At 42.4% G+C, this 17898-nt stretch overlaps 1 protein-coding gene across 3 annotated transcripts; it reads left to right on the plus strand.

The window, feature by feature from the left end:
• The first annotated feature begins 8307 nt into the window (after window positions 1-8307).
• On the plus strand, window positions 8308-14638 carry KLF4 (KLF transcription factor 4). 3 transcript variants are annotated; one of them, XM_056805303.1, is made up of 5 exons: window positions 8313-9153; window positions 9408-9528; window positions 10832-11888; window positions 11988-12152; window positions 13577-14638. In XM_056805303.1, the coding sequence occupies exons 1-5, from the start codon at window positions 9149-9151 to the stop codon at window positions 13750-13752; spliced, it is 1524 nt and encodes a 507-aa protein (XP_056661281.1). In that variant the 5' UTR covers window positions 8313-9148; the 3' UTR covers window positions 13753-14638. The 3 variants fall into 3 exon arrangements, with proteins under 3 accessions (XP_056661280.1, XP_056661282.1, XP_056661281.1); XM_056805302.1 differs by having other exon boundaries at window positions 8308-9153; window positions 10832-12152; XM_056805304.1 differs by lacking the exon at window positions 9408-9528 and having other exon boundaries at window positions 8309-9153; window positions 10832-12152.
• Window positions 14639-17898: the final 3260 nt, after the last annotated feature.

Raw genomic sequence — 17898 nt, forward strand, 5'->3', positions numbered from 1 at the left:
GAAAAATGCAAAATACTGTGAAATCAAATAAAGGAAGGGTTATTCCAAATGTGGGAATAAGGGTAGGCTGACCATATGGTGGAGGAAGGGGCAAAGGAGCCGAAGTTTGAAGGATGAGTGAATGAGTCATCAAAAAGTTCGGGTTGTAGGAAGAGAATGTGGACGTAAAATATATAAACCGAACAAGGCTTGAAGTGGATAAACTTGGGGAAAGAGGGGAGGTAGGACACGAGGGCAAAGAGGTGGAAAATAGAGTTTAAAATACAGCTGAGTCATTCAGTAGCCCCAAACACAACTAACATAACAAGGGAGCCAAATCATAGAGGTCTTCCTTCTACTTATCCAAAAGGGCCCCAGAAGATAAAAACAAGCTAGATAAAAGTCACCCCTTTTAAAGTTATGAGTCCCTTTAGTACTTTGGTAGGGTGGTCCAGTAGTGTGACTATATATAGGAGAAATTGACCCATTTTAATTGCCACTAATCTCATGTTAAAACCTGTTCACTATTTTACTTTTTTCTTATATCATGAGAAACCCAAATGTTGCTTTTCAAAATTTTGAGTAAAGAAGATTCTGGATTTTTTTTCTTTTTTTCATCTCCTTCCCCCACTACCCCACCCCCAATTCCTGTAGTTCATAATAATGATTAACACAATGCTTGTGGAAAACAATCAACTTTTCCTTAATCAAAAGCATTGTTAATTGTTTTTTTTAATCTTCCATTAGCTCAGTGTAAAAATGTCAAACTAGCAAAAATAATTCCCTTGTAGAGCTTACAAACACATCAGAAAATTAAATACAGAATTATTTGTTTGCTTGTATTTGGGGGTTTAGAGGGTTTTTTTGGCAGGGGTGAGGCTGCATGTGTGTGTGTGTTTTATACTCTCAGAATGCAAATGCATAGCTTTCCAATTCTCAACAATCTCCTGAGATTACAATAAATAAATAGTTTTACATCAGAAAGGTTTCCAGCTCCTGATACTATCAGAGTCTAAGGTAATCCCAGAAATTTCAAGTCATTGAAGAAAATATTTAATATCAGTAAGTTTTCAGGCCAAAATAGCCTCCCCACCCTATCCTTAAAAAAACAAAGCACAAACAAAAACCAATCTGGGCCTTCAGAATACTGTACCTGCTTACCTGTTTCTGAAAGCTTAGACTGGAGATGTCTTTGGGGGGTTTTCCCACTAATCTTTTTTATTTCTTTCACTTTTGAATGTAGCTTTTCTTTTCTTTTTCCTTTCTTTTTCTTTCTTTTCTTTTCTTTTCTTTTTCTTTCTTTTCTTTTCTTCTCTTTTCTTTTCTTCACTTTCTATCTTAGTAACAACTCCAAGACAGGAGGGAAAGGGCTAGACAAACAGGGTTAAGTGACTTACCCAGAATCACACAGCTAGGAAGTGTCTAAAGTCAGATTTGACCCAGGTCCTCCAGACTCCAGTCTTGGCACTCCATCCACTGATCCACCGCACTACCCCTATAGCATTTATTTTCAACCAAAGATCATAGCAATAATCAGAACATATGAATTTGAGATTCTTCGTTTTTCTTTTCCTCTCAAAATTTTAATGTTTGGTACAGAAAATATATAGCCATATTTGTTATTGTTCAGTTGTTTCAATCATACCTGACTTCTTGATCCCATTTTGGGTTTTCTTGGCAAAGAAACCAGAGTAATTCGACATTTTCTTCTCCATTCATTTTATAGAGAAGGAAACAGAAGCAAACAGGGTTAAATAACTTATCCAAGGTCCCAAAACAAATAAATGTCTATAGCCACATTGGAGCTCAGGTCCTCCTGACTCCAGGACAGGTACTCCATCTACTGCGCCACCTAGTAGCCCTTTTTGACAAACTTTGCATTAATTCAAGGAGAGTGTCACATTTTCATTTTTTGAAGAGAAATAGTCTTTGAAATATAATCAAGGTATCCAAAAATCTTAGTGCAGTTTTAAGCTATTTGTATAGATTAAGTGTACAAAAGGTTCACACATATATACATATATGTATATGTCCAGCATGTTATAGAATGCATATGTATGATATATTATGCAATGTATTTTAAAACTATCTTTTAGGGGGCAGCTGGGTAGCTCAGTGGATTGAGAGCCAGTCCTAGAGACGGGAGGTCCTAGGTTCAAATCTGTCCTCAGACACTTCCCAGCTGTGTGACCCTGGGCAAGTCACTTGACCCCCATTGCCTAGCCCTTACCACTCTTCTGCCTTGGAACCAATACACAGTATTGACTCCAAGATGGAAGGTAAGGGTTTTAATTAAAAAAAAACAAAACTATCTTTTAAAATCATGTTTGGTGGGGGGGGGGGGCGGGGGGGGGCAGCTGGGTAGCTCAGTGGATTAAGAGCCAGGCCTAGAGACAGGAGGTCCTGGGTTTAAATCTGTCCTCAGACACTTCCCAGCTGTGTGACCCTGGGCAAGTCACTTAACCCCATTGCCTAGCCCTTACCACTCTTCTGCCTTGGAACCAATACATAGTATTAATTCCAAGATGGAAGGTAGGGGTTTTAAAAAATAAAAATAAAATCATGTTAGCCCTCCCCACCCCCCCAATTATTTTGTATTTAACCCTCTGTATACATATTGCCCCTCTTCTCAAGATGAGAATGTAAACTCCTTGAGGTCAGGGACTATTAGTGTGTGTGTGTGTGGGGGGGGGGGGGGTTGCTTAGTAAATGCTTGTTGAATTGAACCAAAATTAACTGAATTAAAGCAATAATGCGAACATAGCTGTATTTCTTGTCAAACTTTGAAAATAGTGGAGACTTTAAAAGTAATGTTTTTTTAAAAAATAATAGCTAAAAAGTCTAGGAGATGATTCCATGTTTTTTTAAATGTCTCAATGTACAAGGTATCCTAGAAGAACCCTTCCAAATGCCTATTCAGAGGTCTTAAGAAAGTAGTAAATCCCCTCAACAAGTTTAGCTCTCTGATAAGTTACAAACTCTCTAAAAAGATATAAGGATGATTGATTGATGAGGTAAGTGTATCTGGTGGCTAAACTGTGAACTGATACAAAGGTTTGGGAGAGTGATGTGGAACTGTGACCAAAGGGCCATAAAACTATGCATACCCTTTGACCTAGCAGTATCACTACTGGGTCTGTATCCCAGAGAGATCAGAGATAAGGAAAAAGGACCTACCTGTACAAAAATATGTTTAGGGGCTCTTACTGGAGTGGCAAAGAATTGGGAACTGATGAGATGTCCATCAGTTGGGGAATGGCTAAATGATTGTAATGGAAAACTGTTTCACCATAAGAAATGATAAATGAGATTAATTCAGAAAAACCTGAAAAGACTTATATGAAGTGAGGCAAAGTGAAGCAAGAAAAACCAGAACAATGTATATAGTAGCAGAAATATTATATAATCAACTGTGAAGGACTCAATTGTTATCAGTAAAACAAGGTTCCAAGATAACCCCAAGAGTCTCTTGTTTTAAAAAAACAAAACACTATCCACAGTCAAAGGAATGGTTTGCATCTGATTGCAGATCAAAAACATCCTTCACTTTATTTCCTTTGTGAATCTTTTATTATATATGTGATATGTGTCTTATCATGACATGCAGAATACAGAAATATGTATTGCATGAAAGCACTAATATAACCTATATCAAACTATTTGTTTCTCCCTAGGAGTGGGAAGGAAGGGAAAGAATTAAATACAAAAATGTCAGAAAGTTTTATTATAAAATTCAATTTAAAAAATGGAAGATAAGTACATACACCTTTGGACTTTAAAAGAAAAGAATATACACCAGGACAAACAGAATTAGAGAGCTAGAAACAGAAACACAGAAAGTAAAAGAACCACACAGAAACTCCCCCAGGATACATCCATGGTCTCTCTAGGGAACACATGGCCCCACATATGTTAGGGGTTAAAAGCAAAGGCAGATAGGTAACGAGTTATTGGTTCAAACAAATGTGTTACAGGACCTATGGTTAACAGCTGTGGAGTATTAGTGACAGAACAGCCCTGGAAGAGTTCACAGACCTAGCTTCCTGATCCTAAGGGAGGAACTCCTAGACCTCACTTTCTCCATTCATTGCCATCTCTCCTCTGCTACATCCTTAATTTGGGGGATGAGAATTTCAAAATCACTCCATCACTGCTAAAGTCCTCTAACTCTTTCATTGTTCAATTGCTTTTCATGTCTGACTTTTCATGGGCCCCATTTGGGGTTTTCTTAGCAAAGATACTGAAGTAGTTTGTCATTTCCCTTCTTCAGTGCATTTTACATATTGAGGAAATTGAGACAAACAAATTCTTAGCCAGGGTCACAAAGCCAATAAGTATATGAGATAGGTCCACCTAACTCCAGGGCAGATATTCTATCCACTTAAGCCACCTAGCTGCCCCGCCCTCTATTTCTACTCACATCTAATAATGATCATACCTATAGTAAAAAAACAAAAACAACACAAACACAACAGTTTTCTAGATGGAGCAATATTTATCCCAACGTAGAACGGATTGCCTTAAAATGTAATGAGTTTCTTTTACACAAGAGGTCTATGTTGATCATGGAAGATCACTTTTTTTTAAGGGTTGGTTAAGGGTATTCTGGACCAGGTACAAGTTGAATTAAATAGCTTTAAGGTCACTTCTAATTCTAAGGGATTTGGTGATACTAATTTCCAGTTGATACCAATTTTTTGTCTTCACATACCCTGCTACTGACATTTGGCAAAGAGAACTACTTTATATCTTGCCTAAAAAGAGATTATATCATCCTCCACCCCTCCAAGAAAGGCAAGTTGGGAAGATGTAGAAATTTTAATATCTTGACACCTAAGTGATATTGAAAGGGCTGTGTCAGTGCATACCCATTTCTTTTAGAGTTACTCATTACTGGTTTCACTGCAAATCAATTTAAATCCTTGAAGCCAAATCTTCATACTCTTACTTCACAGCTTTCCCTGACGTCAATGGGAGTTGTACTCTAGTATCTTAGGCCCATATTTGGCCCAGGTACCCTCAATGCATGTTTTATATACAGATGCACACACATCTTCAATTTGAAATATTTATATAGCTTCCTCAGTGTATCATTACCCTTGACGTCTACACATTAATCCCCTAGCACTGCTTTCCATCACATCTTCTGCCAAGAAATGTAATTTGGGCTAAAAAAAAAAATCTATTTTATAGTGCCAATGACATTCATAATTAACATCCATACCACAAAACTTGTAATATCAGTTTGCTGAAATAAAGTCACCACTGAGCATTTAATTCTTCTTTAAAGGGTGTCTTTTATTATTATTATTTTAGAGTTCAATTTAGTCATCAAAGGTTTACTCATCCTCATGTTTATAAATTATATAGGGCAGGGATTTAGCTCTTCTGGACTTACCTGTTTTTGAAGGGCTCAGAGAGGGAGGTTCATAACCCTGTTGGGGCACCTGGGACATGCCTTAAAAGAAGATGATTTGTGAGCTCTAAAATCCTTAGCCCTTTCAAAAGTCCACATCTAATAATCAAGATTTTTCCCTTATGATACAATCTGCTGGGTAATCAAATAGCTGACTGGCAAGAAGTAACAGCTGCTTCCCTTCTCCCCCAACACAGTTATGAAACAATACTATATCAGAAGTTTAGGTTCTTTTTTTAAAATTGAGTTTAAAATTCTTGGGTTTTTTTTTTAAACAAATTCTTGCTAAAATTCAGCACTCTGAAGTAAAATCAAGCATATTGTTTTGAGGGCAGGGCACCTGTTTAGGATAAAAAGGCCAAAGAGTTCAAAATCACTAGGTTCTAGCTACTTGAGTTAGGAATTTCCAGTCCTGTCTTCTATATTAACATTCTAAGGACTAATATTGACAATCAAGGACTTTCCCAAGTTCATCAGTGCTTTGGAACTTTGAACTATGAAAAGTGTCCTCATCTGCTGTTTAAGGACAATTTTTCTAAGCTTTCTAGAAAATGTTCTACATTCTCCCTGAAAAAGATTCAGTGTTTTCCCTCCCCCAAGTCACACTACCAACAGAGAGAACAGTCCAAATTTCTAATAAATGAACCTCTCCTATTCACATTCTCTATCAATGACTACAGAATTCCAAAGGGTTTAAGCTCATACAAGCTACTTTAAGCCTATTCACATAGATCCTAAACATTCTATTTTCCACTGGAGACACAGGTATATCCCAGAAATATAACTTGATGACCCAATTGGTACATAAAAGTCCTCCTAAAGATTATCTAATAGCATTGAACCTACAAAGATTCCAGTGGCTCACCAGAGAGAAAAGAATTGTGCAAAGAATGGTGAATTCCAGGAATGCTTCTGTGGTCAATGTTGAGTGGAAAAACAAAGGTAACAAGTATTAGAAGGAAATCCAATAGGTACAAGAATTCTAGGACTAAAAACAAGCAGGTGGCAACACAACAAAATGCAACAAAAGTTTAGGATGATCTCATCCTTTGCTCTGTGTTTCCCTAAAACCCTTTAGAATTTATTTGTTTATTTTTTAAACTGGACTTCTGCCAAACTATTTACAATCTGTTTTTCAGGGGTTAATTGCCACCCCCCCCCAAAAAAAAGTAAATTAGCCCAAATTTGGCATGTCAGGGGCAACCAGCAAGCATTTGGGGGTAGCCCATAGATGGAGCAGACCATAAATAAATGAATAAATAAATAACTAGACTGTGTTTAAAGAAGAGGATGCTAGCGAATACATTTCCTGCCTGGAAAATTACTGATCACACCCAGAGAAAAGGCAGCCTGAGAGACAGAAATAACGATCTCGTTTTCCTTTTCTTCGTGTGGTCTGCATGAACTTTTCCTGCTTCTTAGATGGCTGTTTTTGCTTGCTGCCATCGTTGCCCTGGCTGGGCTACTATCGTTGACTGAGCTGCTATCCAGTCTTTCAGAACTAAATTCTTATTTATTTCATTGAATCAGCTTCTGGCAGCTTCCCAGCGTCAGGGTCCTTGAGTAGACTGGTCTAGAGACTGAGGAATTCGGGGGCTACATTCCATTTCTGCCAGTGAGTTACTTGACCCTTAATATGCCATTTCACCCCTATGTGACTCAGTTTCCTCATCTCTAAAGTGAAAAGAATAGGTTTGCTCGTAAAGCGCTTGGCGATCCTTGGATGAAAGGCATTTCATGAACATCAGTTGTCCTCCCTACCTACCAGACTATTAATAAGTCATTTCCTTTCCATGCTTAAATGTGTACATATTCTTCAAAGTGCCTACGTTTCCAATTTCCCCTTTTCCCATTTCAAGAAGCAGCAGATATCCCGTGTGCTCCTCCTTGCGATGTCATAGAAGGAATTCCTACTCAGGTGTGGTTGGGGCTAGATGGGACTCGAGATGATCCCTTCAATCTCTCGTCTTCTGGAATTCTGGTCTCCGGAACACCCAAGGGCCACGCTATTCACGTTTGAAAGTTACACACTCCCAGAGAGAGAAAGTAATAGAGACCAACAACAACGCGATTTTCTGAGCAAACAAATGAAGAAAACTCATATTTCCTTCCACCACGAAAAGTAAGTGTTGCTGTTTTGTTTTGGTAGGGTTTTTTTTCCGGAGTGGGGGGGATGGTAGGGGGGAATTAAATGAATCATACGGAAAGTGAGTGTCCCTCTTCTCTATACAAATCTACAATTCCAGGGACTTGGGTATGTGTGCAACGTGTGTCTGTGTGTATACTAGCTCAGGAGCAGGCATCTTGGCAACAAATGTCCAGCTTAAGGGACGTAGTAGCCCAGAGATAACAGGCGTTGGAGCACTCGGTTTGATTGCTTGTCTAACTCTCGATTTGAGTGAATGAAGAACACAGTGAGTTAGGGACGGAGAGAGGCGTGAGTTTATAGTGTCTAGGGTAGTTTGCTCCTTAAACATTTCCCCAAGGGAGAAAAAGAAGCGACACTCTCTCCTTCCCTCCCCTTCTCTTCGGTGCCTCCTCCCCCCACCCCCCTCCCGGCGCAGCTGGCTGGTGCTGGTGCTGGTGCTGGTGCTGGTGCTGGAGCTGGAGCTCGGCTGAACGCCGGCGTCCCTGGTCCCTCCTTCTCTCTCTCTCGCTCGCTCCCTAGCTCTCGCACTCTCTCGCTAGCTTACTCTGGAGTCACTGGCGTCAGAGCTGTTGCCTGCAAGCCAGCTGCTGCACTGGCGTCACGCGTCCAGCCCCTAGCTCGCACCTCCCCCACTCCCACGTGTTCACAGTTTGTTTATCTAGCTCCAATGGCAACGGAGTGGGAGGGGGGACGAGGGGGAGGCGGCGTTGGAAAGGGGGGGCGGGAAGGCGGGGGGAGAGAGGGGAAGGGGGTGGGGCATGCTCTTGATGAGGAAGGAGGAGCATTTCAGAAAGTTATAAGTAAGGTAGGACCCGCTCTAGGCTTGACAGTTCCCAACCTTGGAGTAGCCCAAGTGCAGGGCGCGTGCGGGGAGCCAGGGCAGCGGCAGCGGCAGCGGCAGCGGCAGCGATAGAGAGCCCCGCCGAGAAGCTCCCCCCCGTCACCCTCAAGCCCCCTCCTTTTTTCTTAACCCTCTCCCCCCTCCCTGGCCCCCCGCCCCCGCCGCCGCCCCACACCTCCAACCCCTCCCATCCGAGCACCCCAGTGCTCCGCCTGCACAGCCTTCTCCATTCAGCAGCCGCGGCTCCCCATGGCAGCGGGGCAGCCACCAACCGCGCGAGCTCGCAGTCCCGGGGAATCTCCTCGCGCCACCGCGAGTCCTGTCCCGCTGCTGACAGCCACCGCCTCCTCTTCGAGCCTGCCTTACCTGGCTGCGTCGTCCCAGTGCCGCACCTCCGGCGGCGGTGGCCCCTGCTAATACGCAAAGGCATCACCCACCCATCCACAAACAAATCTCTGCATCCAGGGCTACTGGGCAAGGAACGTAGGAGCAGCCGCGCGACTGTTTATTGAAGATTTTTTAAAGTTTACAACTTTTTTCCTATTTTTAAAAGACTTTAAGAAAATTTTGTCTCATCTCAGAAAATATTTTTTACCTTCTTGGGAGAGCTGTTGGTCTTGCTGTTTTATTTGGTGTTAACCGCCCCCCCCCCCCGGTCTTATTTTTTGCATTTTTAAATTTTGGGGGATTTTTGTTGTTTGTACTGGGTAATTTGACTGCCCCAACTGCTTCGGGCTCCGGGAGATATTTCCCTCCTAGATTAATGAGGTATGTATGTACACCAGGCTGCCGGGCCTTGGGGAAGGGGAAGGTGGATGCGAAGAGAAGAGGAAATGGGATCGGTTGCACTTTGGCGTTGCTACTTCTGGCGGGGCGGAGCGGAGCTTGACAAGAGTGGCCCGGGTTGGGAAAGGCGCGCGCGCGTGAGCCTCGGGGCCGGGGCTGATGCTGATCCCTCTGTCGCTGTTCTTCCCCCTCCCCCCACCCCAACCCCCGCTCCCCTTCCCTTGTCTCGATCGTAGGCAGCCACCTGGTGAGTTTGACATGGCTCTCAGCGGCACTCTGCTACCCTCCATCTCTACCTTCGCAGCGGGTACGCCAGGCAAGGAGAAAGTCCTGAGGCAAGCAGGTGCCCCTAACAATGTGAGTATCCCGACCCCATGCCCTCTTCCCTAATGCTACGGGCCGGGGAGGTGCCAAGATGCGCTTTGCAAGCTTGTTTCTGCCGCCGCTGCCGCCACTGCCATGGGCACTTCGAACAAGTGGGTCTGGTTGGTGGAGAGGAGTACGGGCTCAAGACCCAAAGCTACCTGAACGATCTGAGCGCCAATGGGAAAGGGGCTTGGTCTTCCGCCGGGGTGCAGCGAGGTTGGCCTGAGCTTTAGGGAATAGAGGAAGAGAGTTAAGCTTGGCAGGGGTTGCCCGCCCAGCGCCCTGGAGGTCCAACTTTCTCCCGGATTAAGCCCAATAGTCCTGGGTTTGTGAGATTCCAGGGCGGGGGCTGCCTGCGGCCTGTGGGGTTTCCCTCCCTCTTCTTTACTGAGCCCCGCCTCCGGGGGTCTGCTCCGAGGTGTAGGAAAGGAATAGAGAGCCAGTCTTCGGGGATCCGGGTCGGGGAAAACTGTCCCTTGTGTGTGTGTGTGTGTGTGTGTGTGTGTGTGTGTGTGTGTGTGTGTGTGTGGTCTGAGCCTGCCAGCCCCCTATGAATCCGTGACACTGTATTCATTCGCTGATATAAGTGCCTCTACGCGTTTCTGAGCTTACGCTGTAGATATCCATACGGGACAGGCATAGTGAGACCTCCCCAGTGCCCAGCACACAGCTTTCAGTGCAGTGTTCTGTGGGCGTGAGGCGAAAGTTCGATAGGTCGGATCCCAAGCACCAAAGCAGAGTGGGGAACCTCGCCGAGCCGAGCCCAGTGAGCTCGGAAATGGGGATCGGTGGGGCCGTGTCTCTGCGAGCCCGGAATCCAAAAGGCTACGGGATGCAGACGACCCTTCGGGTGGACGAGCAAACGCTGCTTGTGTCGCAGGATATTAGAGCAAGGGAGAGTCAACGCGGGAGTGGATCATTGCACACTTGGGCCCTCGGCCCGGATGTTGACTCAGGCCGAGTCAGCCGTGAGTGCCCTCGATTTTCGAGGTGCCAGGGATTCCCACCAGCTGCTAAGAACGAGGGCAGTTTATTTAGGCTCAGTTCTCCGTGTAGGTGGGAAAGAGAAAGAGCGAAAGACGTGGAAGGAGTTAGTTACTTTTAGAGTTGGGGGCGCAAAGTTGAAGGGAATTCCGTCCCCTCCAGGGCCAGAGTTCGAGGGCGGGGTCGCGCCTCCCCAGGGGCCGCGGTGAAATGTGGGGCTTGACGTTCAGTGCGCATTTGTGGGTCTCTGGGACCTGCGGGGCCAGGGGTGGTCAGTAATGCGCGCCTTTTCCTGCCTCTGTTCCCACAGCGGTGGCGGGAGGAGCTGTCCCACATGAAACGGCTTCCTTCAGTGCTCAGCGGCCGCCCCTACGACCTGGCGGCGGCGGCGGCGGTGGCGGCGGCCGACCTGGAGAGCAACGGAGGCGGCGGCGCCAACAACAATCCTGCACTCCTGTCCAGACGGGAAGCCGAGGAGTTCAACGATTTGCTGGACTTTGATTTTATTCTTTCCAACTCCTTGATCCACCAGGAACCAGCCACGGCCGCCGTCGTGTCCTCAGCTTCAGCGTCGGCCTCCGCCTCGTCCTCCCCTTCGAGCAGCGGCCCTGCGAGCGCTCCCCCAGCCAACTGCAGCTTCACTTACCCGCTGCGGGGTGCTGGAGACCCGGGAGGGACGTCTGGAGGTCCGACCACCTCCGGAGCAAGCAGCAACAGCACCAGTAACGGTGGAGGCGGCGGTCTTCTTTACAGCCGGGAGCCTGCACCACCTCCCGCTGCCCCCTTTAACCTGGCCGACATCAATGACGTGTCCCCCTCGGGTGGATTTGTAGCTGAGCTCATGAGACCTGATTTGGACCCTGTGTATATTCAACAGCAGCAGCTTTCGGGTGGCAGCTTGCACGGGAAATTTGTTGTGAAAGCCACCTTGAACATGGGGGAGTACAATGGTCAGTCTATCATCAGTGTTAACAAAGGCAACCTCTCCTCTTGCAGCCCAGACGGCAGCCACCCTGTGGTAGTGGCCCCCTATAGCACAGGGCCTCGGATGTGCCCCAAGATCAAACAAGAGGCTGTCTCCTCTTGCACTATCGGCAGGCCAATGGAGGCCCACCTGGGCAGTGGCCCGCCTCTCAGCAATGGCCAAAGATCGCAGCCCCACGAATTCCCCTTGGGGCGGCCTCTCCCCAGCAGGACTACCCCCTCCTTGACTGCTGAGGAATTGATGAACAGCAGGGACTGCCACCCTTCACCTCAGGGGATAAGCCATCCATTGTCAATACCCCCTGGCTTCCACCCTGGACCCAACTACCCTCCTTTCCTGCCCGACCAGCTGCAGCCCCAGGTTACTCCACTCCAATATCAAGGTCAGTCTAAGGGTTATGTGGCTCTCTTCGAAGAGCATTCTTTAACCGGTCGTCCTTTGGTACAAGGAGTGATGCTGACTCCACCCTCTTCACCTTTAGAGCTTATACCACCGGGGAGTTGCATGCCAGAAGAACCCAAACCCAAGAGAGGGCGCAGGTCATGGCCCAGGAAAAGGACAGCCACCCACACGTGTGATTATGCAGGCTGCGGGAAAACTTATACCAAGAGTTCTCATCTCAAGGCACATCTTCGAACCCACACAGGTAGGACACTGGAGAGAGGAAGTCTCCTGACCTGGCTACTCCAGGTATCAGTGACAAAGGGTATATGTTCCCTTTTGGCAGATTCTGGGATGAAATTGCCATGGTATAAAGTAGGCTCACTCCTATTTTGGCCCCAGACTGCCTTCATAGTAGAACCTATTGGATGGTTAAGTGACAGTCACATGCCCATGAACTTGGTTTGTTGGCACTTTAAAAATTCAGGTGTAGCTCTGTTTAATCCTTTTTACTTATGCCTTAAAATATGTAGTTAGGCCTTATTCCTCTTTCATAATCTTGGTCCCAGGAGCATTCCTTGTAATCAAGAAATCCCTGTAGCGCATAATTATGTTGAATCCTCTTAAAGATGATTCAAGCCTTTTTTCTATTAATTTCTAACTGAAACATTAGTTGCCTCAGACTCATTTTTCAGTTTTCCTTTTTATAGTCATATTTAAGCTTGAACTGGTTTCAGAATATCTAAAGGATAGTGAAAGATGGGAATATTAATGATTGAGCTTTCTGTGAAGATTATGGCTTATTGAAGAATACTTCTGTAGTAGGCTGATGAAAGTCATTCATAGGTGACATTCCCAGAAAGGTGGACAGTATAAGTCAGAAGTTTAAATTTGAAGAATTGAACACACCCCCTCAAGACTTGTACACACTAGACCTAATTACCACAGAACAGAAATTTATGATAACTTTTGGCTTTAGAATAGGGAGGAGGGACTTTCAAATTACAGGAAATTAAATTCCTCTTTTCAGATTTCTGAAGTCATTGTTTTAAAAAATTTGAGGCATTTGTGAATGGGCCAACCAAACTCAACTGCAAAATTTCTAACATGCATCTGGTGTGTAGTACTGATTGGCTAAGGTGGCTGTTCTATGTTTGATTTTATGATGCAGAATATATAACAACCTGGAATTCTGCAAAACAGAATATGCTAACATGCATTGGTTGGCTAGGTGGCTATTCTGTATTTGATTTTTTAAGTATGTAGACTATATAACTTGTGATTACTTATGGTCGGAGAGAATAGATCTGAGAGGATGATTATAAAAAGGGACTCTTGGTTTGTAATTTATGATGCTCTAAAAATGAGCATGAGTATTTCTGTCTTTTTAAGTTCTGAAAAGGTGACATGAGATGTAAATAAGGTTACATTATTATACCATGACAACAGACATAGGATAGGAATATTTAAAGACAAATCTTGCTTCTTATTCACTTGCTAAAAGGACAAGCCCCCATTGTCTATGTTTAGAAAAAGAAGCCTTTAATTCTGAGCAGATGATTTCTTCATGTCTTGTTCCAAACTAGTTCAGCAATTTCCTGTCTTCAAACCAGATTGAAAGTAGATCATCCTTCACCCTTCAGTCATCAAATTCACATTATTGATTTTTAAAATTCATTCTTTTTATAGGTGAGAAGCCTTATCACTGTGACTGGGAGGGCTGTGGATGGAAATTTGCCCGCTCTGATGAACTCACCCGCCACTACAGGAAGCACACTGGTCAACGCCCATTCCAGTGCCAGAAATGTGACCGAGCATTTTCTAGGTCCGACCACCTTGCCTTACACATGAAAAGGCATTTTTAATCCAAAGCAGAGGATTTTACCCATACTGCCAAATGAGATTCAGTATTTACTTTTCACATGACTGTCTTCCTGATGAGGGAGGAACCCAGCTAAAGCACTATATTCAAGGAATCATGGGGAAAAATTTTTTTAAGTCTTCCAAAGAGTTCAAAAGTAAATGGATAATCAAGAGAAATGAGGAACTTAAATCAAAGGACAGATTGTGGTCTGTGACTGGATCTTATCATTCCATTTCTGAATCCAACTTGAAAATATGCCTGGATTACAAGATGCCAAGGGGTGACTGGAAGTCATGGATATCAGGGTTTAAATAGATTGTGTATGGGGGAAGGGAGACTTCATTCCCTTGAATTGTGTTTCAATGCAATATAAGTATAAAGATCATCTTGTATTTTTTGCCTTCTAAAAGCCATTATTATGTTAGAAGAGGAAGAAATTCAGGTACAGAAAATGTTTTGAAAGCCTAATTGATGGTGCTTAGTGACTGTTGGTTCTAAAGGTACCAAAAAAAAGGAAGCCAAAGTTCTCAAACTGCTGCATATTTGACAAGGAAATATATTTTTGTCTTCCGATCTACATTTATGACCTAAGTCAGGTAAATAAACCTGGTTTATTTCTTTAAAAATTTATGCAGACAGTCTATAATGCACTGTGGTTTCAATGTGCAATAATTTGTACAATGGTTTATCCCAAAATATGCCTTAAGTAGAACAAATGTTTTTTTCTATAGTTCTTTACCTAATAAATATGTAATATAAATTTAAGCAAACTTCTATTTTGTATATTTGTAAACTACAAAGTAAAATGAACATTTTTTTGGAGTTTGTATTTTGCATACTCAAGTTGAGAATTAAGTTTTAAATAAACCTATAATATTTTAAATGAATGACTGCTCCATTGTTTTTTTCTGGGCCAGTAATTGTGTGACAAAAAAGATTTGGAATTATGTTTTAAATGTATAGCATATTATACCTTTTTCCTTGTTCTCTGGGATATAATCTCATTTTGTAAAATGAAGACTAAATCTACAAGGGCCCCTCTGCCTCTAAGTAGAAATTATTTGTTCCTTTTGACTGGTCTTGACCAAGTACAGTACCACTTTGGCTCTTTGAATAGATTTTAAAACTATAATAGGCCTTTGTAGTTCTTCCATGCTTTCTGGATTAATTGGCAACATAATTTCTCTGAATTTCAACTAGATTGCAATAATAAGTGACCTTTAAGTCAAATAGGTTGCCTTAAAGGAATATGGCCTTTCAGTTTGACCCAGAGCAAAAATTTTTGATCCTTTGATAGTGAACTGAGTTGTTGTGCTCAATACTGCATATATCCAGTCTTTTATTTTCTGTCTGGTGTGATGAAATCTGGTGCTTTTCTTGTAATGCAATAAAAATGTGCTGGTTACAGCCCAGGCCTACCTACAGTCTTCATAAAACAAGTAAACACATCAGCTAACAATAACTCTTCCCATTTAGGATAGTAATGAGAGTTTAGTTCAATAGTGCCCTCCTGAGGATTAATGGCTTCAGTATCACTCTTGCTTCAATGTACACATTCAGCAGTGACACTGCTCCAGATTTAGAAGTGGGTCTCTTCAGAGAGGATTTTTGAACCCCAGGCTGTATCTATGGTATTGGTCAGGCAGTGAATTTAGGGTCTGGGACTTTCTCAACAAACTGCAATTGAAGTTTGCTTTTTTAATCGCTATCATGAGGATGATCATAAAAAGGACTAGGTAAGCCCTTAGAACTATTAGGACTTCCTAACTCCATAGAAATGGGAACTTAGTATCAGAAGGAATATAAAATTTAAGGTGAAAAATTAAGTGCGGTCAGCCAGGGAGGTGTGTTGAACATTATTGGAGAGTTTAAATTTGTCATAAAATGCAGTATCTGCAATCACCTTTAATGCCCCTTTAGATGTGACTGACGATATGAATAACTAATATCAAAATGCTTCTTTGAAAAGAAAAGGTAGGAATTTCCAGAGTACTTATATATTATCTCAGGAACCAGATGAGTGTTTTTATGAATTAGTTGTAGAAATTAAAAAACGATTCCCAGACCTTAGGAACCACCTCTTCAAAATCCCTACATTTTGCTGAAGAGGAAACCGAGAGAAGAAATCATTTGCCCCAAGATTGTATAACCAGCTAATGATAGCCAGACTTAGGACAAATGTTTCCTAGTGCCCACCTTAGTCATCTATCTATTGTGCCACTCAGCTTCCCCTTTAAAAGCAAAACAATTCAAAACCAGAACTGAATGAGATCTGCATTGGAATCAGCAGATCTAGTGTGCAGCAAAGGAACCTTAGTCTGGTAAACCCACTTTTCCTGATCATGTTGCTCTCCTGGCAAACAGTAATTTGGAAAGACCTTACTTAGTTTTATGGTTGGTCAACAAGAACTATTTCCTTCAGTTTCTTTGAGTCTTGTGTGTACAGTTGGAACATGGCACAGGCTTTCCTTTGGTTAAAAATACTGTTTTTTTTAAAGGGTGGCCCAAATATATGACAACCAGAAGAAAAAAAAAACAGGAAAATATGTATTGTTTTGTTTTCTTTATGAAAGGCACTCTAGAATCTAAAGGGCCAACTTTAGAGTCAGGAGAATTTGGGTCTACATCTTTGTCTCTCTACACATGTCAACTATGTAATCATTTGCATGTCCCTCGACCACTGAGAAGTGCCTTTCCATCATTCAATAGGAGCTATACAACTTTGTATAATCCAATACCCAGAGATGTGTTTAAATGAATGTTTAATAAATGTGTTTAAATGAAACATGAAATTATAGAATAGACTTTTCAGACGGAGAGGGGACCAAGGAGACCTCCTAGTTGAATGATCTACATTTTACTGAGGTTCAGGAAACAAGCTTAGAGATGGGAAAGAATTTGTTCCAGTAGTTGGCTAATAAAAGACCCTAAGTTTCTTAGTGACTTTCCTAAGTCATTTTTATTATTATTATTATTTTTATTTTTAAAAACCCTTACCTTCCATCTTGGAATCAATACTGTGTATTGGTTCCAAGGCAGAAGAGCAGTAAGGGGTAGGCAATGGGGGGTCAAGTGACTTGCCCAGGGTCACACAACTAGGAAGTGTCTGAGGTCAGATTTGAACCTAGGACCTCTCATCTCTAGGCCTGGCTTTCAATCCACTGACTTACCCAACTGCTCTCCTAAGTCATTTTCTTAGAAAAGAATTTTCTATTTTTTTAGGAAAGAGCTATCTATTTGTATCAGCAGAGGCAGTTTCCACATTCAGAATTCCAGACACTGATGATATCACAGGTACAGACTGAAAAAAAATTTTACTTTTGTGTATGTGTTTATGTGTCTGTAGATATATATATGTGTGTGTATATATATATATATATGTAGGGGGGAAATATATATATATATATATACACATTATATATGCATATATATTTAGAATGAGGAGATTCCATTTACATTATTTCTGAGAAATCTATGATTCTATGCAATAAGGGTATAGGTGATGTGACTGACATCAATAAATGTATTGAGCATATTTTATTTCAACTATTAGAAAAGACTTCAGTTCATAAATAATTGTCTATCCAAAAATTTTTGATGATGTTCATTGGAAGCATTTTATAGATTGTCTCAGAACTGAAAGATTATATAACTATACATTCTTACTCCATTTTTAAAATGAAAGAACAAATGTCATTACAGAAATACATAAATCATTGATGCTGGTTCATATCAGCATTTCAGCACTTCAAAATTACAAAGTATTTTATACTATATGGCAACAACCTAATGGAGAGATGCCTGCTCATTAATGTGCCCTTTGTTTTCATTATGATGTTTAATTTTATATGTCTTAGATTTTAACTTGTCAAAAAAAATAAGGGTTGGTAGCAGTGTTTCTCATACACAAATAGTATTTCATTCCTTCTTGTCTTCTTTGGGTCTTGTATAATCCTTCTACACAAAGATGCATCTGACTCTTGCAATCCTTTGCAAAAACAAAACCGGTTCTTTAACTCTCTCAAATGGGGCGGTAGTTTGGGTGATTCTTTTCCCCTTTCAAAACTTTCAAAGGCACAAAATGCTATGTCATATTTGGGGATAGGTGCTGGCTAACAAGTTTTGCCATGTGCAAAAGAGCCCAGGT

Source organism: Monodelphis domestica, chromosome 7 (assembly GCF_027887165.1).
Source record: "Monodelphis domestica isolate mMonDom1 chromosome 7, mMonDom1.pri, whole genome shotgun sequence".
In the NCBI taxonomy this organism is placed as follows: domain Eukaryota; kingdom Metazoa; phylum Chordata; class Mammalia; order Didelphimorphia; family Didelphidae; genus Monodelphis; species Monodelphis domestica.